The sequence below is a fragment of the Galleria mellonella genome, unplaced genomic scaffold (assembly GCF_026898425.1).
Source record: "Galleria mellonella isolate WM207_F2 unplaced genomic scaffold, CSIRO_AGI_GalMel_v1 utg132, whole genome shotgun sequence".
Classification (NCBI taxonomy): Eukaryota; Metazoa; Arthropoda; class Insecta; order Lepidoptera; family Pyralidae; genus Galleria; species Galleria mellonella.
The window spans coordinates 4,807,363-4,834,327 of record NW_026441989.1 but is presented as its reverse complement, the minus strand read 5'-3'; the positions used below and the strand labels follow the sequence as shown (position 1 = coordinate 4,834,327).

General features: G+C 30.2%; 2 protein-coding genes across 5 annotated transcripts; both read right to left on the bottom strand.

Annotated features, from left to right (window-relative positions):
- Positions 1-700: 700 nt before the first annotated feature.
- Positions 701-7,164, bottom strand: LOC113518287 (translocating chain-associated membrane protein 1). Its single transcript, XM_026903135.3, has 9 exons — positions 7,025-7,164; positions 6,760-6,915; positions 6,467-6,655; positions 6,108-6,261; positions 4,310-4,487; positions 3,958-4,073; positions 3,554-3,699; positions 2,613-2,727; positions 701-1,754 (listed from the first exon to the last, which is right to left on the bottom strand). The coding sequence occupies exons 2-9, from the start codon at positions 6,892-6,894 to the stop codon at positions 1,651-1,653; spliced, it is 1,137 nt and encodes a 378-aa protein (XP_026758936.2). The 5' UTR covers positions 6,895-6,915; positions 7,025-7,164; the 3' UTR covers positions 701-1,650.
- Positions 7,165-9,276: 2,112 nt separating this feature from the next.
- On the bottom strand, positions 9,277-25,820 carry LOC113518571 (ATP-dependent 6-phosphofructokinase). 4 transcript variants are annotated; one of them, XM_052902163.1, is made up of 15 exons: positions 25,710-25,820; positions 25,275-25,581; positions 24,875-25,079; positions 23,984-24,138; positions 23,200-23,308; positions 21,191-21,379; positions 16,062-16,205; positions 15,579-15,713; positions 13,736-13,899; positions 12,924-13,065; positions 12,526-12,708; positions 11,945-12,014; positions 11,545-11,769; positions 10,722-10,923; positions 9,277-9,987 (listed from the first exon to the last, which is right to left on the bottom strand). In XM_052902163.1, the coding sequence occupies exons 2-15, from the start codon at positions 25,553-25,555 to the stop codon at positions 9,846-9,848; spliced, it is 2,346 nt and encodes a 781-aa protein (XP_052758123.1). In that variant the 5' UTR covers positions 25,556-25,581; positions 25,710-25,820; the 3' UTR covers positions 9,277-9,845. The 4 variants fall into 4 exon arrangements, with proteins under 4 accessions (XP_052758123.1, XP_052758120.1, XP_052758115.1 ...); XM_052902160.1 differs by lacking the exon at positions 23,200-23,308 and adding an exon at positions 22,655-22,763; XM_052902155.1 differs by lacking the exon at positions 23,200-23,308 and adding an exon at positions 22,983-23,091 and having other exon boundaries at positions 25,710-25,819.
- Between the last annotated feature and the right edge of the window lie 1,145 nt (positions 25,821-26,965).

The following is a 26,965-nucleotide window of genomic DNA, read 5'->3' as shown; positions in this document are numbered from 1 at the left end:
AATGATTTGCTTTGTCAATAACTCATTATTGATGTTTATATAGGTACCTACAGAACTCCATGCGACTCTTATCAATACCTATTTAGAAACAAACAAATACTAGAGAAACTTTATTCCGAAAATTGTTACAATCCGCAGTTTTATTCACGAGATTTGCAGGTGAAAAACCGTCTGTGAATTTCATTCCTATCAAAATCATTATACAGATTCACATTTGGTCGTTTTGTATTCGTAATATTATGGATACCACCGAAATCGTAGTTACCTAACGATATTGTTTCCTTATAAAGGATTAAATCAGTTCTGAAAGCTTCATCTCATCTTTCTAATACTACACGGCCGTTATTTACTTTATATCCGGCCTCGATAGTAATGAAATATGGTAATGCACCTACTTTTATTAACATTTTAGTCATATGGTATCCACAACTGAACATTCTGCATATTATTATTGTATAATTCAAAATCTTAGCATTTTCAACAAAACGACTTCAAAAAAAAAAGAGGTTCTCAATTCGGTCATTTTTTATTTATTACTTCATAACTCGTTATTTATAAATCGATTCAGTGGTTTAGTTTTTAAATCAAAATAAGTTTTGCCACGTTTCAATTATTGAATGATGATTGATACGTCTATAAAGTACACAATAAACTCAGGGATGAATAGTGGAATATAACGTAAATAATAATAAACTGATAATTAATCTTACAAAATTTATTTAGAAATAATAACATCAAGCATTTAAAATTGACAATTTTCATGAAAATGATATAATAATTTATGAGCAGAATTCACAGTAGAAAGTATAATTTCCTTTATTGTATCACATTTAAGAATAACAATTTATTTAATCTCATTGTGTAGTTCAAAGAAAGTCTCAATTTACCTGCTTGAATGATATACATTAAGGTCATTGAAAACATTGAGTAAAAAATATATTATTTGATGAGCACCAAATAATTTTAAATAAATTGAAAGTATTAAATAAATCAGCAAAATAAATGTAGAAGTTTCCACAATTTAACTATAAAAATAAATCTGTACCGGAATCCTTTAGAAACAATATATATTTATTAAAATGCAAACAAAAAATGGAATTTTCATCGTTTAATGTGTATGAACACACAATACTTCATAATTCTTATTCAATATATTCATATAAACAACATTTTAACCTAGAGTTCATTTTATTTTACACTTTAGGAGATATTTTTACAACCCTGTATCCACTATACGTTTAATTACGATAGTATGTTTCGCAGTCTGAATCAATGTAGATTTTAAAATGCTTGAAACCATAATTTTATATTATAAAAAAATTCAACGCCACAAACTGTTTCCATGTTTTAAGCTAGTACAAATAATAATTTTCATAGAGTTCATAGTTCTGTCCCAAAGTCTTATTATGTCTACATAAATATAACAAGGTATGATAACTCAACTCACAAAATTTTAATTACGCGTAAATGCTATCAAACAGTCTGTCTTCGCATTTTGTGCTTCGACAATAGTTGATGGTAAGACTTAAGGAAGAAAATGAGATTTAGTTGTGGAAAGACTCAGTTTTGAGATGAGAACAACTTAACACGTTTAGCTTAGAGTCAAATTGAAATGATTAGAGTCAACTGTAAGTAGATGAATGTACGCCCTCACTTCGCCTTAGCGGCGGCGGCCGCCTGTCGTTGTCGCAACGTCTTGTTTGTGTTCTGGTCCACCTCGGGCAGGTCTGAGTCCTCGTTCACGATTTTCTTCACTAGTATATAAATTAATATTAGTTATTCAATATTACTTTAAATTTAAATATATTTATACATATTTAATTATAACTTATACATATATTATCATTATCGTAATAGATCCTCACTAATATTATATGAAAGTTTGTTATCTCTTGGCAACTTAACAGTTCAACCAATTGTTATGAAATTAGCACATATGTACTATTTGGAAGGGAGAACATAGATAAACAATATATTCCATGAGACCTGGAGGTTATTGCAAATAAAAACTAGTAATTACAAAATTCTTTAATAAATGATATATGTGCTACTTAACGCGCACGTGACACAGTGTTGAGATCGTTTATCACCATCAACCCGCAGTCATCATAATTCAATGTTTCTTATGCAACTTAGAACAAGCTGACGGCCTACCTGATGGAAGATGGTAACTGTCGCCTATAGACAAGTACAAGCAATATAATACAATATTTAAAACAAAAATTTTAATTTATTTACAAAATAATAGCTAGATGCGCCATAATATTTATATGTATGTAGGTTTATATGTATGTTAAATTCAGTAATACTTAGATTAAAAATACATAAATTGGTAAGGAATAAGAGAAAAAACATAGTAACACGTATCTGAAAGCGAGACGGAAAGACAACACAATATATGTATGTTCGAAAAGGATTTAGCTAGAATTAGGAACAAAATAAATTGCAATTATCGTTATGAGCATAATTAAGTATGCTGTATCTATTATTACATTATTTATATCAATTTTCCTCGCGTATTAATATGTGAATACAGCCGACATAAATAATTATACTTCAGTATTATTCACAATACTTATTATTCAACAACTTTCATAATATTAGTTTTTTACCTTTCTCTTTTTTAGGTCTCTCCTTCTTCTCTTTTTTAGGCTTGCTCTGTGCTACTTGTCGCGACTCTTGTCTCTGTTTTATCGCCTCAGATATAAAATTGTACATTAAGTACACCTGCAAAAAAAATACTTTATTGTAATAATTAGATTTTAAATAATAATAAAAATTTATTTCAAAATAAATGTTACATTTTAAATATAGGTAAAACTCTGCTCCCTAAATAGGTAAATCCTGTACTTTAGGATAAGCAAATGTAACAATACTTAACATATTTAACAAGAGATAACTCAGAATGTATGAATTTTGATTCATGTCAGACAGACCCTATCATAAGGATAAATTTTCAACTGTAATCATAATGCAATTCATACAATTAGTGTGTAGTTTATATTTTAAATAAATATTTATTGCGACTGTGACAATCTGATCATAAAGTAATAGCCTAAGCTATACAAAACATTAAAGGAACCCTTCTGAATCTGATTTTGAACATTTAAAATTTCAATAAGTGACAGGTGTATCAATTTGAAAGAATGCATATGCGCCAAATAACATGCAAACGTAAACAGGTAAAAATATAAAAGAAAATTAATTTCATTGTTATAATTTATCGACAATTATTTAACTTCATTATGTAGTTAAATTTTTGTATGACTCCTCTATCATACCATCATATTACATATTGTTGTAACGAATGAAATAATATAAGAATTAACTATTATTCAGTAAAAAATACCAGAGTACCAGAAACATCAACCTCGAAACACACAAGTGAAAATGAAACAATTAGCATTCTTTTAAGGAACTGTTCTACTTGTGAAAGGTTGCAAAATGTAAAACAACAAAAAATATAAAGCTTCCATACTTATTCAAAAGCCAAAGCTGTGATGCTAATTATTTCGATCTCAACTTATATATAACAGAATAAAGTGCCTTTTACCTGGAAGGAGACAAGTAAAGAGAGTGCAGCGACTCGTAGCAACAGTGGCGCGGCACCAGCAAGCCCGAAGTAGAACGTAAGCACGCCCAAGACGAGCGAACAGAGACGCACACTCACAAACACACTGCCATTCACCAAACTTACAACTGAAATGTAACATTTTTTTTTTTAAATATACAGACATAGATCCTTTTATTTTTTATCTGAATAAAGTATACAGTTGAAATTGTCAATATTATTATTACAGAATTATTAATGTAAATCATTTGCATAATTACATACAAACAGCTATAAATTATAAAAAAGAGGGTAGTAAGCAGCCGCTTTATTTGTTTCGATATTTAGTTACAAAAAAAACTAAAATAACAGTATTTTATAAAATATAAAGACTTAAAAAAGCTCACATTTATCTAAAAAGTCTTCCCGTTCTCCCCTAAGAATGGTGTTTAGACGGTAGATGTGGGCCACAAATTCAGCCAGTGAGTGCAGTACTATTAAAGACACTCCCACTCGCTGAAATCTGGAAATTTTTAAAATATTAAATTTGGTTATCCATGTAAACTAAAAGCCACCATTATTTGGTGGCATTGCTGGGGCACTTTATTATAAGAGTTTAGAGAAGACAATAAAAATACAACCCCAGACCAAGAATCAAACCAATTATGTACCAAAGAAACCAGTGGGTGAAACATAAAAAAGTAAGTGCCATAAAACTCAGTAATTTGATATTTTTTTTATTTGATCTGATATACTAACTTGAATCCATAAGCCAATGCCACAAAAGCGAAGGCCGCAGCAGCATGTCTGATACGTCCTGCCCATTCATCTTTCTTAATACGCTGGAAGTACAACTCAGGGACGGTGTGTATCCAGTATGCAGCTTGTACTATCCACCATAACTTTAACAAGAAACTCATAGGGTGCTCAGGATAACCTAAATGATACAGAGACAGAATGTAGTTATAGGTAGATATATACATTATTTACATTATATTACATTAAATAAACATATTGAACTATGGGCAAAGTTTACATAGGTGCAACAAAACAGCTTTATTGCAGAGTTCAACCGTGAATAATGGAGTTAATAATGAAATGACATTTGAAAAATAATATCACAATTATGCATGTCAGTATTACTAATGAAAAATATAATCTGATATTTAATAATTAATCAATAGTGGCTTCAGTTTTCATTATGGTTAGATTTAAAATAAATAAATAAGATGGTTGTTCACTAAATAAAATTAGACAACAAATACTAGATGCAGCTGATATCGAAACTTGTGGTTTTTGTTGGTTATTTTGTAATTAAAATATAAAAAGGCAGTCAAGTGCAAGTCCGATTCGCACATTCCATAAAAAATCTTCATGTTTAAATTTTTTTTGTGAAATATCTATAAATTTATAGTTTTCGGATTTTTTCCTTTACAACAGGTCAACGGGAAATATCCTATAAGTTTTGATTTTCTTTGCAAATGCAAAGTATAAATATAAGATAAAGGGCAGTATCTTGATTTTTTCACTGCTTTAAGAGACCTGAGTATATGATATTAATTTCAACTTGATATCGCCACGCATTCCTAAGAAAAAGGGTCTTGACAGAAAGATAGATGGAAAGACAAGAAAGTGATCCTATAAAGGTTCCATTTTTGAGGAGGTATGGAACTCTAAAAGATAAAATTTCTAAATTGGTGAGTCATTTTTATTATTATGTTAAATGTCAGATCATATTTGATTTTTTCCTAAATGAATTATAATTCATACAATCACCATGTTTCTTGGTAGTAAATGTATTTTTACAAAGTTGTACCATTCAAGAGAATAAAGACAAAAATTGTGATAAATTATTAAATATCAGTAAAAAATAAATAAAACCACTTGCCTATTTAAAAATTTTGCCTCAAATTATCTTTAATTACACAAAATAATAATCGAAAACTACAAGTCTCAATTCTAGGGTCATCTAGTATTTCATGTGTCTTGACCAACTATCTAAAAGAATATATTTAATAGAATATTGATATGATGATGAAATATAAATGTATAGAAACAATAAAGTAGTTAATCTACTTTCAATTAAAAATCCAAGTATTTGTATTTAACCCATAAAACTGTAACACTACTCTGTACCATTCAAATTTTAATATAATTAAATAATTTTATCCATTTATTAATAATCATTAAAAGTAAAACTAAACAGAAACATTAAAAATGCAAAAAATTCTGTTGTCATTAAATTATGACCAAAATTGTAGAATTTAATGGATGTATTTAGAAACTTAATAAACTACATGTAACATAGTTTTAGTGTATAATCAGTCATTATTATTTTTTAGTTATATGCAACTTATTCTATACCATTTTGGGCAATAGTACTGTATCTACTTACTGTCCTTTTTTTTAAAAAAAAAAAAAAAAACATTCAATAAAGTTGAATGTGCCAGATTTTAATAATTTTTACTCATAAATTTCCCCTTAACATTTCCTTGACAATAAACACCATTATATATAATGACACATATATGAGTTATTAAAATTATGTGATACTCACGGTCCCACAGCTGTGATATGTTGAAGATGAAACCTTCCCGTAGAATAGCATCGCCTCCCCAAAGGAGAGTCACCAGATGAAACACAACCAATTGTCCAGATTCATTAAGCGCACTCAGTCGTGATTTTGAAAGGTGAAATTTCTTTGATATTTTCTGCAATTAGTTATTTAAACATTTTTATCTTTTGGTGTCATTTATACCTAAATGATGAGCTATTATTTTTTCATGAAACTTGAGACATATTATGCAGCATTGAGATTAATACAATTTAATACTAAGAACCTGCATTTATAATGTTACACTAAAAATAAAAATAAATAAAGTATGCTATTTATCACAGAGGTAAACAAATACTTACATCTAAGAAATACTCTTGAAGTATAGCATGCATCACAATACAGACGAGTGAATAAAAGAATACTGCACATGCATCTTTCCATCCAGCTTCATAGAAAAAGGGTTCTCCTTTTGGAGACTCTCGCGTTGGTTCGACGCCACTGACATTATGATGAAGACTGATGAATAAACTTGCTACGGGACTTGTCGACTATAATAAAAAAATAATTTTCATTGTTAAAATCGCTCAATATGGGTACCACTAGAGAAAATAACAATAAAATTCGGTCTACGTGGCATAAAGCGAATACGTACCTGCACCATAAGTCCGACTAAAAACAACATAACAACACATGAAACTATGTCAGCATGGTTCTGTATTACAAAGTCGTGGCTAAAAATTGGTGGGTTCTTGTTAGATTTTCTTCCTATTGCAGGTTTTACACCCATTTTCCCGGCAATAACCTATATCTGAAATTATTACACGGATTACTACTAGTATTCTTAATAATAATATTTTTTTATAAATTAGAAAATATTAATATTCATATTTATCCTGAAAATAAATAAAATTTTGTACCAATTAGTAGCCAATAAGACTTTTAAATAGAAACAAAAATATTTCTGACAGAACACCGAACGACGTGACACTTTCACTTGCTACGCGGTCAAACGTCAACCTCGCCCCGCACCGCAACCCCGTGTGTTGGCAACCGGAAATGCCAACAAACAATTTAATTTTTACTTAGTAATTTTTGTAAGTTGATATTACATCAAATTATCCTAAAATATGTTTACTTAAATATTTAGGATATTATGCAATAATATTATAATTAGCTCAGGAACAACAGAAACTAAGTTACATTGGGTTACAATATAAAAACTACAGGTACATACTATCCTTAATCTATGATATAAAAAGCAAAAGCCATTACATATGGTACATCATAAAAGTTAAAAATGGTAACTTAAATGAGAATTATTTAGAACATAATAATGGACAATAACAATACATGTTAATTTTAATCAAGAAAAACTATTTAAGCGTACACTAATTAATTAACGATACCTATCATAATAATTATAATAGAATGTACCTTCGATGGACTGTACAATTCTTTTTCTCTGGTACAATAAATATTAATGAGAATTAAATTCAATGTTTAAATTCAAAATTTTATTCATTTTTAATCTAGGATTTCCAAATGTTTCTTACCTTAAATAAAGATATTGATCTCTTGAAACTATTCGAATATCTCAAACTGGTTCCCGAAAATCGAAATCGTATATATATTATCTGATACCTTCGCCAATTCTAAATTGATTTTGATGATTTTAAAAAATTGAAAAAGACGTTTTTTTTAATTGGATTTAATTACTAGAGGGAGACATTGTACGAAAGTTATTTGCTTGGGCACTTCTGTCCCATTCGTATTCCTTTCGTGAAATAGTTGTGTTTGCATAACTGTGTTTTGGTTTAAAGGGTGGGATATGGCAGTGAATTTACAGGGTACAGAGGAATAATACCTGAATCCTCAGGAATGCATGGGAGATATTATAGGCGAAACGGTATACTCTATTCTGTTTATGATACTGCTCATGTCTGTAGGCGACAGTTACTACTTTTCATCAGGTGGGCCGTCAGCTTGTTTGCCATTTTAAGTTGCATAAAAAAAATTATTCCTAAGATTTTGTTATTCCATTGTTTTAATTTTGGTATATGTAGGAAACCCATTTACACTTACCTCGTCTTTGTTGATTTTTGTCGTTATTGGTGAATTATTATTTCATTAACTTTGAATAATAACTATGATTAAAAATTATCTGATGTTTATCTTAGAATTCCTTACGAATACCGCCAATAGAAAAATTGCAATTGACAGCGGTATAAACAAGTGTTATTAAGTGGGTAGTCACGTAAATGATATATTTAAATTATTCATAATGACCAAGAAATTCGATCTGTGGGTATCCTTAGGAGCAGTAGAGGGTGCAATATTACAGATAGGTATCAGTTCAGTGGTGTTACCAGAGTGTACAAAAGTCGTTTGCTTGGGCACCTCTATCCCATTCGTGTTTCTACCGTGAAACAGTTACGTTTGCATGACTCCGGCAGTGGACCGTCAGCTTTTTTGCCATTCTGAATTGCATAAAACAAAAAGCAGGTGTTTAACGATGGACCAAGTATTATATATAAGTATGATATAAGGTTTTACGTAATTTGCGTAATGACTGTGTATCACCACTGTAGTGAAACATGCGAAATATATTAATACAAGCAAGTATGCTTGCATATTTCTATTTCGTTCAAACCTTTAGAAAGCAGAAACTAAATCAGCATAAATAGAACAAATACGATTAGGTTTTTGTTTAGGATTTAAATATAATCAAGTCATAATATAAAGATGGTGTCTATATTGTTATATAAGGCCTATCAAATATCGGAAACAATGAGTTAGCTGTTCAGCTAATTGATATCAGTGCCGCCAGAGAAGTGTCAATGTAAAACTTAAGGTTGCATCATTTAAGATTTTTCTACTGGCCCTCATAACTATTGGGTGCATAACTAACCTCACAATGTAATTAAATAAAGTCAACATATTTATTTTTGCAAATATGAAATATATATTAATAAAAAAATCATTTTATAAAAAATCTAACCTAAAGATTACGAACTAAATAAACAAAATTTCAATATTTATAAACGATTTCATTTTACTATTATAGTAAACTTATAATTATGTTAGAGCCTACATCTACATGTAGTATTTTTTTTTTTTTGTTTTTGGGATGAAACAGATATTTTAGTTATCTGAATAATAACATAATAAATAATATGAATTATCATTTTAATAAATCTAGTTTTAACACTACATGGAATAAAAATCCTACGACATAAATGAATCAGTTAATACAATTCAAATAGGTCTAATTAGCTGACCTGAATACATAATTATTACATTATTCATGTTTCACAAGAGAAGTGTAGATAATATGTTATTTGTTTAACTTAATTTTATAAACATACATATTTCTAAACCCCCTAGATTTTTTTTATTAATTTTATTTGTAAATTTTTTACCCAACGTACTTAATTCTAAGGTGCTAATAATTTAATGTCATAAAATATAACTAGTCAATACTACTTTACAATTTTTTTTAATCAATTCACATGCATGTCAAAGCTAAACAATAATGATATCAACTGTATATTTGTATATATTTCATACATTCTTTTTTACGGTGAAATATGAAATTGTTCTAAAGTTGGTTCAATATATGCAAGCACCCATGCAACATCATAATTATTCGAAATAAACTGCTCTGATTATAACATGTGAAATGTAATTAGACTATTATATTCTAATTGTATGTCACAGATCATTATCCAATTTGAGTATTTATATGACATTGTCTGAATCGATCTCGCCTTGTTCGACCGTCATATACAAGCCCTCCTCTTGGTATATAGAGTCGTGTTTGGCGAGAATACGCAGCAGAGGACGAAGCTTCATCCACCATTGTTGCTTAGCGATTCTTTGTCTGTAATAAATATTATTATATTAAAATAATTTATAGGTAATTAATTAATGTTCATATTAACTTGATAAGTAAAAACATAAAAGCAAATTGTGGACGAATTAGGAATAGATACTGGGGAATCGAGAGATATGGATAAATACTCATTAATTAGTCCTAGAATGGGACTGTCCAAGCAAAATGGAATATATACTATTGACATATACAAGTGACACAGTAAAAGTACATAGAAATTTCGGATCGGTCTAGACTGAAGTCTAGATTTCCTATTTTTTATTGTAAAAAATGGGCATGCAATATAAAGAGGTCTAGTGTGGAAAGTAAAGATAGCTATATAGATTTTATATATATATATATATATATATATATAGTTTGATATGATACTGATATACCATCTAGGAGTGATATAATATATAATCATATTTCATTGATTCTTCTACTTTTAAAATCTACATATACGACGTTGCAGGCAAAAGCTATTAAGTAATAATATAAAGAGATAAACAAAGAAAGGTTCTTGAGTGGCGACCCCATACGAGCAAATACTGTGTAGGGGAACCCCCACTAGATGGAGTGACGACCTCAAATACATTGCAAGGAGTGGATGAATGTGGTTTAGGACCATTATTTATGGCAGTCTATAGGGGAGGTCTACGTTCAGTAGTGAATGAATAATGGCTGAGATGATGATAAAAGATATAGTGCGTAATTATGTAATTATAATAAAGACAACATACGAGAAGTTGGTTTGAGCCTTGAGTTCTTCAAGAGGTGTAAATTTGTATTGCCGCTTAACAACGCCCAGCAAGCAGGCGGAGTCGGGTGTGTTGGCTGGACCCTTCTGTATTGCTTCGACAAGCCAGTGCAGGCATTTTGCCGCCAGTTTTGTGCCCATATTGCGGTCGAAGGGCGACGGTGAACCACCTTGTTGCATGTGTCCTGGAATTGTGAGACACATATTTGTAAATATAGTAATGCAGGAAGTCGCGGCCGAATATCAAAAGAAATGGGAACTTTCAAGTTTATTTGCTCTCTTCAACTTTTCGCTCATCAAAACATAATATCTTACATCCCTTTCAGTCACAATTTTTATACTAATTTCTATTACTTTCAGTGTTCTTCTAAGAAAAAAACACTCATTATAATATGAACAAAAATATTTAAATATATACATGCTAAAAATTAATGAACAGATTAGACTCAAGGCTATAAAAATCACTACCTAAAATTGGATAAACATAAAAACGTAGAATAAATAAATAACAATTTCATTGGTACTTATATTTATTCAAATATTAAACAACAGAGCATAAAAATATAATTGACGGCCGGCCATAAATAAATATATTTTTATTTGTTACTTAAACTCTCAGATTAACTCTTTAATCTGCTAGTTATGCATGTAAGCGATTATAACCCTAAAATATGACTTTATCTTTTACGATAATAGAGATAAATGATAATGAACCTATTATTTGTTGGTACTTTATCGATATCATGTATTTTAGATATTTACTGTAATCAGCATTTAATTCCCGTGAAAATTAACTCTTCACTTACCGAGCACATTCATTCTGGCAGTGAAAAGTCCTTTGCCCTCCTCAGCGTACAAGCGGTAAATGAAGTCTGTATTGTAATTATCATTGGCCTTCTCATTTCTTAGAATAAGTCCTCGTTGGATACCGCCAGTCATTTTCGACGCCATGTGATACACATCCTGTTGTAGATCTTTGATTGAAAACTTCTCCTCATATATATATGCTGCGTCAGCACCACCAGCCAAGCCTGAACACATATATATACATAGGTGGTGAAATTATACATGCACATACCTGTACTTTTCCATAAATAATCAAAGATTTATAAGAAAATATTTTCATTCATAATAACTTACGTAGATGTATCCGTATAATCAATTATATTCTATATAATTATATAAATTTTCTGATAAATTATGTACCTGCCAAAGTAGCCAAATAGCCGCAGTAGCCTCCCATAGTTTCAATAACGAAAACTCGACGTTTTGTTCCCTGTGTTAGAAACAAAGAATGAGAATTACAATTTACAAATTGAAATATAGTAATTTGTAAATAATGTAAAGATTTGTTATTGTTATTTAGATTGCTGTTTTGCACTACTGCTGCCCACTCATTACTTCCTATGTAACTGTCAGGTTAACTAGAAGAGATCTCTTTTAGAGATAAGTTCACCTTTACTTACATTGTTTCTAAATGTTATTATTACTTTATAATTTACCTGCAGGAAACTTTGTACAAAAGCCATTTGCTTGGGCACCTCTGTATTTCTACCACGAAGCAGTTGTGTTTGCATAGCTGTGTTTCGGTTTGAAGGGTGGGATATGGTAGTGAATTTACATGGTACAGAGGAATATTACCCGAGTCTTCAAGAATGGCAACGCATGGGGGATATCACTGGCGAAACAGTATATTCTGTTCACTTTCCGTAAGGTGGGCCGTGCTTGCATTCTAAGTTGCTTAAAAAATGTTTTTTGCAATAAAGAATATTGAATGAGAAGATTACCTGAGCAGATTGTCGGATGCGGTCGCAAATTTCAGTGATCTCGTTGAGGGCGGTGTCAGCGCCAAGTGAGAAGTCAGTGCCGGGGACATTGTTGCTTATTGTCGAGGGGATTATCACCAGCGGAATACAGAACTCGGGGTACTCGCTACGACCCTCATACAGTTCTAATCCAGCTTGGTAAGCCTAAATTAAAAAAAAAAATAACTCATTATCAATCAACTTTTAAGTCAATAAATATATTTTTACTAGGTATTTTGAAAAGATTAAATTTTAAGAGAACTATCAACAATAATACAAATATTGATATTTTCTTTCTTTATTAAAAACTAAACTGGTATTTACCTATATAGTATTATTAAAAAATAATTATCATATAATAACAATGTAATGCAATCTACCTCAAATCCACCAATAATGAGAAGCCCTTGAATATTGAATTGTTTGAGTCGAGCAGCTATTTCCTTCTTTTTATCTCCTGGCAGTGTTCTTTTCGTGCCTAGAAACGCTCCGCCTTGAGCTACCCAGCCGGTGACGTCAGACCTGAATTATTAACCATTGCTTATGACCTCTAAAAAAATTATAAAATACTTAATTCTCCCTTGCACTATTGATGCCAACTCAACACTTCCTATACCACTGTAATGGGTTGACTGGAAGGTACCTCTTTTAGAGATTCATCTCGGCTCATATTAATTCTAATAATAGTTATTATTACTCTATTTCTGATGCAATAAAGAATATATAAAAAAACGCAGGGACCCCACCAAATATCTTCATATTAAAATGTATTGATGATGTTAAACATGATTATTATTATAACACTTTATAGATAATATAGATATGTAAAATGACCGATAAAATAGATAACGTTTAAAAAGACATTCTATTATCATCCATAAAAAAAATAAAAATACGACTGTAATGTTATTAAAGGGCATAATCCTTTTAACAAATTATCCTTTTAGCAAACTAAACGACGCCTCACAGATTTTATTTTTATAAAACGTGAAAAGTAAAGTATAAGGTTGTTCGGATGCTTAATTAGTTTATCCGAATTTTTCCCACATTTAGCCCGACAAGTGAATTATTACACATGAATGTTCGAATATATAAAATTTGGCACACAAATGGATTCTATTTCAGAATTAACACTGGATACTTATTGTGCTATTTACAGGTAGTTTATAATATTAGGGAGTATAAAGTTTACCACTCCATCTTGACAATGTTGCCGCTGACGAGTCCCTCGATACCATCATGTATACCGAGCACGGTGTCGCCGCGGTAGATGCAGTTACGCACAAAGGAACGTACAGCTGCGTTCATACCGCAAGCAGGGGCGCCCACGTGCATCACCGCCAATGTATAACCTTCCTGGGATATTAAAAAAAAAAATTCAATTCTAATTATAATAAGATTAATTTTGTATAATCTACTTAATTGAATAGGCATAGTTAAGGACGTAATTTTAATTAAATAGTTACCTATTGTTTTGGCGTGGTGGATTATTTAAGTCAAATCCTGTTTCTATTCGTATAAAGCGGCTTTTGTTGCTGTAACCACCATGATTATACCAAGTATAATTTTAAATTTTACAAAATAGCCTCCGATGTTGAAAAAATCAATATAACATAACATATGATTATTCGAGTATTTCGATTAAGAAGAGTTATTAAAATCAGTTTTTAATTCGCCAAGATACTACCAATGTACTGTATTTTTATATCACATAAGATATTTTGAAAGCTGGTGGGTATGGAAAGGCTATGATATGATAAGAATCTAAAATGATTAAGATAAAGGAGGATGACCGCCGCGTGGTCCCGGTATAGAATAGGCCACCCCTTTCTTTCCTGTAGGTGTCGTAAGAGCCGGCTAAGGGAGGGCGAGAGATGGGCAGCTGCGTCCCTCTTAAAGCATCTAAAGGCTAAAGGCTTAGTGTGGTTGCCAGTCCGCCTGCGAAGCGTGGCAACTATTGGCAAAACCCTCCAAGGGGAGGCTTATGTTCAGCAGTGGACAGTTAATGCTAATTTGATGATAATAATGAAAGAAGGATGAATGACCTCATAAGTAGCTGGATTGTTCTTTTCATGATTCTTTCGTGTTACTATTGCGAGCAGTCTCAAATCGTTGTGACAAAAAGTTATAGATAAAACAAAATCATGTGTGCCATTATATTCACAAACTTCTGAGTCAAACGTCGTTAAGTCGACGTAGGGCCATATAATAAAAAGATAAAAAGGTGATATTACAAGTCATTAATAATAATAATGTTATTATTTTAACTGCTACTGAAAACTAAAAATTCAAAATTACGAAAATTCAAATCTGGAGATAATTTCATTCGTAGTAAAAAAAAATGCTACATTCATTACGCATTAATTTAAGAAGAGTTCACTTTATAACGTACAGGAAGTCTGCAACGGTTATGTTTATATGTCATTTTTTGTTGTTCTATCTAAAGGTCATGTTAGTCGATCGAGTTATACAAAAACACAGCAACCAATTTATTTAATGAGATAATTACATTTAATAGTGAAGTTTATATAACGGAATAAAAATTTATACGGATATAACTGTCTTATCGTTTATTTACAATTTTTTAATGAAATTATTTATATTAAAAGAGACAAATGTCGCGAGTACATTGAACAGTGCATATGAGAAAGAAATTTGCAGTCAAAATTTAAGCCAAAGACCACTTTTCAACTTGGTCAAATTCCAGCAATAATAATCTGAGGAAATGGGCTGATGGACCGATATGGTATTGTGAGAGCCAGTTGTGTTGAAGGGATGTAGCAGGCACCTAAAAAAATGTCTGGTGTAAAGATGATAAAACAGATTATGGGAAAGCGAAAGGATGCAGTACAGGTATCAACACAGGTATAAAACAACGTATCATAATCAGATGGACTGTATATTATTATTATTAAGATACTGGTCATAATTCCTCGAAATCGGAATACGTATGTAAAGAACGAGACTCTTAATACTTAGTTTAGGTGTCTACCCTGCAATAAATCTGATATGAAGGTATATATTTAATTACTTACGACAGGTTTCCCAGATTCGTCGAAGGCTTCTTTAGGAGGCTTCAAGCGGGTCAACATCTTGTAGGTTTCTAAGTTACGAGCAAAACTGCGCCCGCGCAGTTGCACTGCTAAGTCCCAATTTTTATCTGCCATGGCCTATTAAAATTTTAACATTCTTGAAAATGATATGCTTAATCATATGTGTACATACATATATTTTATAACACTGAAATTATATTTAATATTTATGTTTAGACTTAATATACTTGATTAGTGTATTAAATATAAACAGAATATTAGCAACAGGTTCTCCTGCGTAATATTTCTGATATTGCAGAATTTAAACCTTTCATCCATAGACATAGCAATGTTTCCTACAAAAACAGCTACAAAGCAAGACAATTACGTCTCATAACCTACATTTCGTCGTAATCCACTTATGCGTGATTCCATAACACAATAATAATTATCTATCTGATAATATTTTGTAAAATGGTTAGATACCTGAGAGACTGCTTTTGTACGTCGCACACACTCCATGAGAGGCAACCGCACGGCTTGGTTGCCATCTAGGGACACCACACAGGGTTCAGTTTCCGGAGTTGCTTCCATCAAAGCCATTACTGCCTCAGCACCCATACGACAACCCTGTGATAAAATAAAAATTTGTAACAGGTATTTACGTCTTACAATATCTCTAAAGGTTTGTTAACAAAGTGTATGATAACCAATCCAGACCATAAATGTCTGTATACAATGTTAATGCAGTGTAAGCATAATTTTATACAATATTATAATAGATATTCTTTTATACATTTCATTATTTAATTGTCCACTGCTAAGCATAGACCTCCCCCATAGACTGTCATAAGGAATGGTTCTGAGCCACCTGCATTCACTGATTCCCAGCAATGCATATTATATATAATATTATTGAATTGTCATTTAAGTTCTTAGACTATTCAAGAAATAATAAGGTTATTACACACAATACAAAAATACAAACATTACACATACACAAAAAAAAAATTAGATTAGATTTAAAAATTTTGTTGATTGTTATTCTTCTGTATTTTTTGTCTGATTTAATATTTTCATTTTGTATGGCATGTCTTATCTGTACTTATTTATTTAAGTATGTCATTTTTTGTGGCAACTTTAATTTATGTCATTACTAATTATTTTTTGATTTTTTAATAAAAACAAGGAAGTAAAAAAGTCCTTATAGAACGGGCAATATGATGTATTCGTATTATCTAGTTCTCTTGCCTATTTAATGCTGATTTAAATAGCAGAAATAGCAGATTCTAGCCTTTACTCTGATCAACAAACTCATTCGGTGACAAAGGACAGGTTGATAAAGGATGTACATGTGTAGACATTATCATTTGTAAAAGTAAAATTTGAAAAGTATTTAGATAATATTTTACTTTAATTAGTTCACACTTTTAACTGTAGATTTTTTATTAGGTATCAGCAAAAACTATTTTATGTAGAACTTAGAAAAAAAGGAGTGCAACAATACTTTATCACCATGACATACATTGTACGAAGATATTATATTTATAGTTCTTGCCCGTTACTTTGTATGCGTTTACGATTTCCGAAAAAAACTAATTAAATAGACCTTCCAGATAGCATATCAACATAAAATATACATCAGCTTTTAAGTTAAGGACCTTCAAGAATACAACTGTAATAATAACATCTAATTAAATATAAAAGTTTTTTGCATGATGTCGGAATAAAAACACAGACAGATATATCGACAAATTTCAAAAGTATATATCTTATATAACCCCTTATATTGTTTTATTCTTAAATTGACAGACATCATTTAGTTACAATTTTATATCAGTAATATTTATAATATCTTCATTCATTTTTGTCATAATGGAAAATTAATAAAATCTACACGATTGCATTCATTTACCTTTTTAATAACATCGATACAATATTTATTTAATTTACTATTTTTTTTAATCTGTGCACCGCCATTTGCTCTCTCTGTTTGGCGTGGCGGTTGACTGGTAGAGAATGCCATCAGACATTAAGTCCGCCGTGTAGACATTTTCAATGTATGCAAAAGTATAATCAAATAAATAAATACGATAAAATCCTAACAAACTCCATTACGACAAGTTATAAAAGCATGCAATGCTTCAGAGATAGACAGAAAAAAAATAAAGAATCATGAAATATTATATATATTTCATGATTCTTTATTTTCTTTCTGTAATATATATAAATAATAATAACAAATATCAGGTTTTTCACGTATCTATATAGTTACACACATTAGCTTTATGAGCAATATCTTATGCTTTGCCGACGGTGACCTATCGAGAGCGCATTGACCGACTGATAATTATCATTAATAAATAATAACACAATATTACTTTTTTGTTGTTTTGGAAAAGACGTGTTTTTAAATTAAATGTCATATTTGTTATATGATCTCTGGATTAGTTTTGAATAATAATTTCATACTGTAAGGTAAATGAGTACTAGGTTTATTAATAATGTTAGCAATTAATATTTATATTTTAGATTTGAAACACAGAAATGCATAATTTCGATACCATTATTACTAGAATTCCCTATTGGTATACCATAAATAAATATATAAATTTAATATTTATCGATCTAATACATCAATTATAAAGGTAGATTATTAATAAGAATACAAAGTTCAATTAATTTTATTGCTTGGCCTTGTAACCTCATTATCAAAATAATATAATTAGGCAGTTTTACAGAGCATGAATGAGGGTTGTTATATAAGGGAATGTGTTTAAAAGTTTTACAAACGGTAAGTCCGTTAATATATAAGTACAATATTATGATTAAGAAAAATTAATATATCATAATAATAACAATAACATGAAATTTTACTTTTATTAATTTCAAAATATAATAAAAACTGATAAAAGATATATAAAAGAATAGTGATAAAATTACAACAGATTACTCGGCCAGCTGTGTTAAAATTATAGCCTAACCCTTCCTTGAGGTTCTAAAGATTAATCAATGTTGAATTTCATAAATATTGGTTCAGCCGTTCAGTCATGTAAATAAAGTAGACCAAAAACAGATCTTATAATACTTTCACGTTTGTAGTATTAATATTGATACAATAATTATACGATATCTATAAATGTCTATGATATCAACTTTACTAGGGTTGTGTTGTAAACATAAAATAAGTATATTCAATATTAAATGGTTGCGGACGCGATTAATATCATCAAACTTACGTATAGTTTTATTTCATTATAATTTTATTTGTAATTTTCAACAGAAAACATTCGCATTAAATCAGTGAAATGGCGTATTTTATAATCTTTATTAAAATTATAAAAAGTGAAAGAAAATTTATTTGTCTGTTTGTTTGTTACATTATAGCGCTTTAACGGCTTAACTAATCGCTATGGAATTTGGTATACACGTACTATATAAGCTACTTTTTGCCCCGGCCACGTGGACGAAGTCGCCATTAAAAGTTAGTTCTCTATAAAGTTTAGCTGAAATCCAATATATAAATATCCAATATTTAATATTTCATACTAATTAGGTCACGTAATTGATCAATTGGTGTTAATTGTGAGGTTGAAAAATATTCTTATACATTCAGCTTTGCATATCCTTGTGGAAAGTTTTTAAATGTCACGAATGCTATCGCTCTATTTCAATTTGTAATAATATTTATTTTATTGCACGCAAAAATATATTATATACAAGTACTTAATTTCAAAATCGATTTTATGGATCGATTATGTATATTATTTATTATTTACATAAACATAAAAGTGGGTTAATTTATTTTGTTGGCCTTATAACCTTATTATCAAATTTATTTAATTAGGTACTGTTTTTCAGATAATTACATGAGAGTTGTAAAAATGTTGTTATGTCTGGTAGGTACATGTGTTTAAATGTATATTTAATTTCTTTCAGATGTTCTTCATTTGTATATATGACATTTTAATACACACAAAGAAAAAATATGTAAAGTTCATGTTTTAAAGAACTACGGTGCAATACATGACATGCATAACATAGCACACGGCGGAACAGCGTGCATGTGATCTTTCAGCGACATGTTCACATCAAGAGATTTGGACTTTTATCTTAATGTATACATATACGTTTAGATAAAAGCTACATAGATAATTAAAATTATAAGATACAAAAAATATATATTTCGTGGCATGTGTCAACCCTAATAATATAGGTATAAATTTTTAGCTAGTGATAAGCTTGAACTCTGTACGGAAATTTTCCCCGGTGACAAATTATTTTATTAACATGCTGTTCAAATTACGGGCAATGTAACTTTTTTTTTACATAAATTAACTTAAAGATTGTCATTATCTATACTCTGTCATTATTATTTATTATAAACAGTGAAGTCCGATTGGATGACTGATAATGTATTGTAGTAAAAGCCAACACACTATCGAAGATAATACGGAATTTTAATAGTAAGTTCCTTCTGTGACGTAGGTAAAGTAAAATTATATTTCCTTTTTAACTCTTAGAATGATGATGAATAACTGGCATTTGTTAATTGGTTGGAACACATTATTTTATAATGCTATTCTACTTATTTTTAAACATTATTATATGTTTCTAGACAATGCAACATAGTCAACTAGACATTAAGTGGTTGACTACCCCTTGATAGGTCTTCTCAAATGTTCTCATCTGGTCATATCAAATATTTTGTACATTAATTAAAATGTCATTCAGGTAATTTCTCGACTACAGTTAAAAAATAAAATTAATCCTAAGATAGGTAGCGGTAGACTCGCCCCCTGGTATATTAGGCAAATATGATTTAAATTCTTTTTTCTTTTTGTGTACTTTATTTATCAATATTGGTGCAATAAAATGTTAACAAGTAAATGATAAATATGCTCGGCGCAATGTGGCCATGTCAAGTGGTATGTTTAATCACACATTCTTATATAAAAACAGCGTGATCCATCCTTGTCATTGCTACTAAAGGGAAATTGTACGTTCGTATTACGAACGGTCATATTTAATATACAGAGAAGTAAGGTCTGCTAGGGAGAGGGGCAATGAGCATAATCTATTGTATGTAGGTCACCTGTAGGTAGTCCCAGATAGGGAGCTAAAGGTATTGATAAACAAGTTGACGTCTCGTCTTATGGAAAGTACATATAGCTTATAGACATCACAAAAGAAAACTATGGAGACACATGTGCATAGAAGTGTTGCAGAATATCATTTACGGGAATCCTAATACCTCTTATATGCTATGTAGCTGCCAACATTATACTTTACTATATGTGTGCTCTGTTAAAATTTATTATGAATCATACTTTAGGGAGGAAATACAGTATGTTAATTAACGAAATCTATTCTATTGAACTAATGTTACTATTCATTAATAGGGTCTCACTGTTTTCTTTTTTCCTAAAAATAATCTTTATTACCAAATTTATCGAAAGAATTAATATTAGAAACAAAATTATTAAAAGAAAAAGAACAACCTGAAAATGTACAAACGGCAGTACACAGTAGGTACAAGATGTGTATATGAAATAATGGAATTCATTAATTAACAAACTGTTTATTGAGATAAAATAATAATTATAAAAACATACCAGAATTCTATCGAAAGCAGAGGGGGATCCTCCACGCTGCACATGACCCAAGACCGTAATACGTGTATCTTGTTGCAGATTATCCACGACCACCTTCTTCACGAGTTCAGCAGTGATCGGCTTCCCTTCGCGATCGATAGCCCCTTCCGCCACGATAATGATATTCAACCGTTGACCAGATTTCCTCTCCTAAATAACATTATTAAAAACAATTAGTAGGCGATAATAATTGCAACATTGCAACATGCACATCAACAAAATTAAAATTATTTGTTTTTCAAAAATAATCAAGACATATATAAATAACATATAAACAGATTAAGAGATACTGATAGATTTTCATAAAAATCGAATAAAAAAAAGCATTTACATTTGAATTTTAACATGCAAGGATTATGTTTTGTCTAACAATGATTTGCCTTTTTGATGCCTTTTTTTGATGGAACAAAAATAAGATATAATGTAATTAACTAAAGATTATATAATAGATAACTTGGAAATGTTATCGAACATTAGAATCAATGCCATACTACTGCTGTGCAGTCAATTTATATGAAAAGGAGCATGCTAGGAAGGCCGAAGGCCTTAGTAGGGCCATCGGCCTTCCTAATATGCATGACATGCATGCATTCCTAACATGGGGAATAGCATCGCTAACATAGAAAGAAAAGTGGAAAGATATTCGGAAGTCAGAAACTTTATAATCATCTCCGCGCTCATATACAAAATCGAGAACAGATTAAGTATTAGAATAAAAATGAAATAAACGCGGACGAAATGAGAGTAAGAAGGAAAATCTGTGGAGAAAGAGTTATATAGTGTGAAAGCATGTTTAATTTGAAAGTGCAAATAGCATAAATGAAAATAAATATATATACATATCTATAGATGGGGAAGGTATAAAAATCGGATTGAAAACATGAATGCGAAAAGAGAAGGATGTAATAGTATCAAAGTAGACCTAGACTGACCTATTTACTGATCATGGTAGATTAGTCTAGGTCTACTTTGATACATGATGGAATGTTTGGGAAAAATTCAAATATTACATGCATAAGTTATAAAAGTAGATAAAGAAAGAGATATAAGAACAGATACTTTGGGCACTCGATTTTCCTTAAATACACTGTAAAGGACCAGGTATGAATATAGACAGATATACATAAGACAGAAGAAACACATAAAATAATGAAGTTAAGAAAATTCTTAAAATAGTACAATGTATATGGTTAAAATAATGAAAATAACTCAAACAACACACAACGACTATGGGGTTTAATATAAACTATCACCAACAATCCAAAATCGTAACATTATTACGTGTAGGAATAATAAACAATTTAAAATACATTAAAAATTAAATAGTGTAATTAAGTGATCTAGAGGCCTATTAAACTTTATCTTTACACTGCAATAGATAAATTGTGTGTTATATTACAGTGCCACTCAATTAACCCTTCATACCTGGTGTAATCGTTTACATAGCTTTTCAACCCAATTATAGGGAACAGGGTCCTCGGGAATAAAAACTGCATCTGCTTCGCTCGCCAGAGCAGCCACTAATGCCAGATAACTGCAACAAGCAGTACCCGCATAATGGAACATGCAAATGTCGCTCCCATATTTAGTTTAAAGCGTTTATGAAAGATGTAGCCATATGACAAACAATTTCACGCAAAATTTTAAAATTTCGTCTAAGTATAAAACCAACGGAATTTGCCAATTCAAGATGGTGAAATGGTAAGTTGATATTTAGTGATCCTGCTCCCATATGAAAAGGTAAATTCCTTGCCTCAATTAACTTTTCACACAACTTTTGGTCCCAATTGAGGGGCGCTGGATCTTCACAAATAAAACTATAAGTAGCATCCGTACACAAGGCGGTGTAAACTGCAAGAAAACTAAAAAGATACTTGAATTATAGAAGATATGAGTGGAAGGCGGCGTGCATGGACAAATTATTTACATACAAAAAGGGAAAAGTAACATCCACAAATAACTGAGCTTGCCTGTTCTAACTTATTACAGAGTTTATTTTTCCAGTCAACTGAAGGTGGTGCTTCAGGAATAAAAACAAAATCCGCTTCAGATGCCAGGGCTGTGACCACAGCAAGATATCTAAATAAATAAGTGTGCATTAGCTTTAAGTAAATTTATTGCTGAATTGGCTTAAAATACACCTATTCCCTCTACTGATAGTAATATGATTCAATGTTGCCAATATGATAGAACCTCGATAACTTAAATTTAAAGGAAAATACTGAAAATTTCAAGTTAATGAGACTTCAACTTAACAAGTAATTAAGTAGTTCCACAATTTTGGTAACAAGAAATTGGACTTTGAAAAAGATGATAACTATATTTTTTGAGTTGTAAAGACGTAGTTTAATTTATAATAAATAATAAATTTCGGGATCTAAAAAATGTTACATTGTAAATAGTAATAAGTACTATTTTTAAGTAAAATATTTAAGTACATTTACTCATAGAGTTTTATTTCATTCAAGTTACAATGTTTAAATAATTCGACATATTACATATTTAGGGATTTACAAAAGAGAGGGACATTTTTTCACTTACTGATGGTTTCCATTTAACATTGTTTGTGTTATCTATGTTCTACTGTATATTTTTATTACATATTGAATAGCTATCGAAGTTTTATCTATCGAAGTTCTACTATATATATCTATTACAATGTCAGAAAATACACAGAAAATAGGATTACATGGTGTCCAAAACAAAAGCATATTTATATATTTTTGAAGAAATTAATTACATATAAATATTTACCCGCAATGCCTTCCCATAACCTCCATAATGAAAGTCCTCTGATGAGAGTAAGCAGTGCTTACAATAGCATCTATAGCTTCTATGATGCGATGTAGAGCTGAATCAGTTCCAATTGTCATATCTGTACCACAGAAATCATTGTCAATAGATCCTACCTGAAAGTGAGAAATTTTCATCAGATATTTAATAAAATAAAATTAAAAAATATTCTTATATTAATGCCATTTCTAAAATAGACTGCTCCAAAAATTTGGGATAGTTAATATTAATTTGTGATTTGTTTGAAATATCTGGTCAAATTCCATGAAAACTAAATCTTATTCAAAATTTCATGACTTTTGTTTTTAAATCATAAGTGTTACATGTAATAATTATATGTAGATATAGTGCCATCTTGTCACATTATCTATTTTATAGATACAAAGTATTACAGTGAAATAACATGTGATTATATTCTTGTATAGAGGTGTGTCAAGCTTGTATTAACGAGCTGTAGTAACCTAAATAACAATTGCTTGTGATTTTGAAATATTTGCATCCTTATAGTGATAGATTAAGAATACAATGTGTTACTACTTCTCTTCATGTCCAAAGTGTAGAAAGAAATAAAGTAGAATACACCAGTGTAAGAGATAGAAAACTTGAAACAAAACTTTATAACAAATCTGGCCTATATGATAAATAAATAAGTTTAATGTTTTTCTTTTTAATGGATAATGTAATTGTAACCTGGCCAGTACTAATGATATATGCTGAAACACCAGGGTGCAAAACTACTTCTTCTTTCGTTTATCAACATCATTTCAATCATTCATTATTTGTTGACCTCCTAAGTTATATAGTTTTTTGATAAATATATATTAATATTGTAAGTATATAATATTTCTTTACCATTCCTGCAATATGCAAGTACTTATATTTTTCTCTTTGATCTTTAGTAATTTTATTGGTTTTAAGCAGCTCATCAAGTAAGCTTGACCATTCCTGCCGGAAAAGATTGGCACCAGTGAGTGAACCATCACCACCAATGACTACCAAATTAGTAATACCACGTGATATAAGGTTAAATGCAGCTTTCAAACGCCCTTCTCTTTGTCTAAAAAAAATAAATTTCATTTTAACATAATAAAAAGATATAATATAAAGAAATAAAATTGCTATAAAGAAAAATAATTAAAAATTATAAACAACACTTGAGTTATAGTTTCGCGAAAATCATATGTTTTTTATTTATCCATACACTAGCACTAGTTTTTTTATAATTATTTTATAACTAAATTAATGAACATACTTGAAATCCATACACCGCGCCGATCCGATAATGGTACCACCTTTATGAATGATAGAGCTCACTGAAGACCAATTTGCTTCTTCGATGTTGTCTCCACCATCCACCATGCCCTGATAACCTTCCCTAATGAAGTACACCTTGGCTCCAAGGTAGATACCCATTCGCACTACTGAACGCACTGCTGCATTCATCCCTTGGGAATCGCCACCACTAGTAAATACAGCGAGGCCTTTCCCTTTATGGGAACCTCTTTCTATGAATTTCTGTGTAGTTCCGTCCATTTTGAGGCTAAAAAGTTTCCGGATAACTAGAAAGATATAAACACAAATATTTTTTATGTAACACAGCACCAGTTTGATATCCTCTTTGTAAAATTAAGCGTTTTAAGATGTCATAGCGCTCCGCAATTATTTAAACATTACGTCTGTTACGTACCACAATAAATTAGAAAATACCGAATAAGTAAACTGAGTGAATTTAAACCTATCCCACACTTTATCAAGGTGACCTTTGCCTGTAAGTCAGGTCAGAAATGATAAATATTGACAAAAACATGACATTTGACAAACAGAAATGACAAATTTAACAACTAGTTAATAAGTGCATAGACGTACTATCTATGGATAAATATAGGTCCACGCTCCTTATTCTATGACAATATGATGTAATGATGTAATTCCAAAGATATACCTAGGCAGATAGATACCTACTTAATTACATTTTTGATATTAATACTTAAAGAAATAAATAAATTATATTTATTTAGGTAATCCAATCAAATTTATTTTTTTATATGCTTTTGGAATAGATAAAGTATCTATTATTATAAAAAAGGGGTGAACAGGCACGAATTCGACCTTTCTACTTTATATTTATTTTGTTAGCAAATTGTCATTTTTACGTATTCTATGTATCTCCAACATTATAGAAAATGTTTAATATATCAATTATTTATCAATAACAAATTTTATATTACTGGATTATATATTCGACACAATTTATGTATAATTTATGTATAACATTTTTTAAAAATTCTAAGAACTATTACTTATTTTATCATTTCATGTTTCATTCATATCTTGTTTGTATGTTAGTACATAATACATTATACTAAGTCTATGATTTATACTAGATAAGGGGTGACCTAGAACAGAAGAGGGGTGAATATGGGAAAAAGCATAGAGTTATCAAAATTATTGTACCTATGTTATTTAACAATAAAGGTTTTTAGGCAATTTATTAATATATATGATTGATATATTATTAATATATGATTATCTGTAGTGTTTTAGACTTACAGAATGTGTTTAATAGAGTTGTACGAGTATGTAAGGAATTTTAGTGCATTCATCTAAAATATAAGATCTAACCGGTGTTGTACAGCATTACTTTTATCAATCATACTTCATTTTGCATTTGGAAAAATGTTTCAAGAAGTTGAACAGTCTGATTTATGCAGATAAGAAAAAGTTTTAGTTGCTCCTCCTCGGATAGATATGCAAATCCTAGTTATAAAAATGAGGGATAATTATATGAACCATGGCTTACTTTCGAATTTAAAGAAAAATTAAAGTAGCAATCTTTAAAAGAGCATTTTCCAGAATTGATATAGTAGTTTTAGTACAAACAAAAGAGCACAATACAAAAGAGCGGAATAAAAAAATATTAATATAAAAGGGCGTGTTACATTT

Excerpts from the sequence above, each read along its gene's own strand:
- LOC113518287 (XM_026903135.3), bottom strand. The coding sequence starts at position 6,894 with ATGGGTGTAAAACCTGCAATAGGAAGAAAATCTAACAAGAACCCACCA. Across the intron at positions 4,488-6,107 it reads CATATCACAGCTGTGGGACC|GTTATCCTGAGCACCCTATG; the intron begins GTGAGTATCACA and ends TGTATCATTTAG. Across the intron at positions 2,728-3,553 it reads CTTTACTTGTCTCCTTCCAG|GTGTACTTAATGTACAATTT; the intron begins GTAAAAGGCACT and ends TTTTTTTTGCAG.
- LOC113518571 (XM_052902163.1), bottom strand. The coding sequence starts at position 25,555 with ATGGACGGAACTACACAGAAATTCATAGAAAGAGGTTCCCATAAAGGG. Across the intron at positions 13,900-15,578 it reads ACGAATCTGGGAAACCTGTC|GAAGGTTATACATTGGCGGT; the intron begins GTAAGTAATTAA and ends TTAATATCCCAG. Across the intron at positions 12,015-12,525 it reads GCATCCGACAATCTGCTCAG|GGAACAAAACGTCGAGTTTT; the intron begins GTAATCTTCTCA and ends TTTCTAACACAG.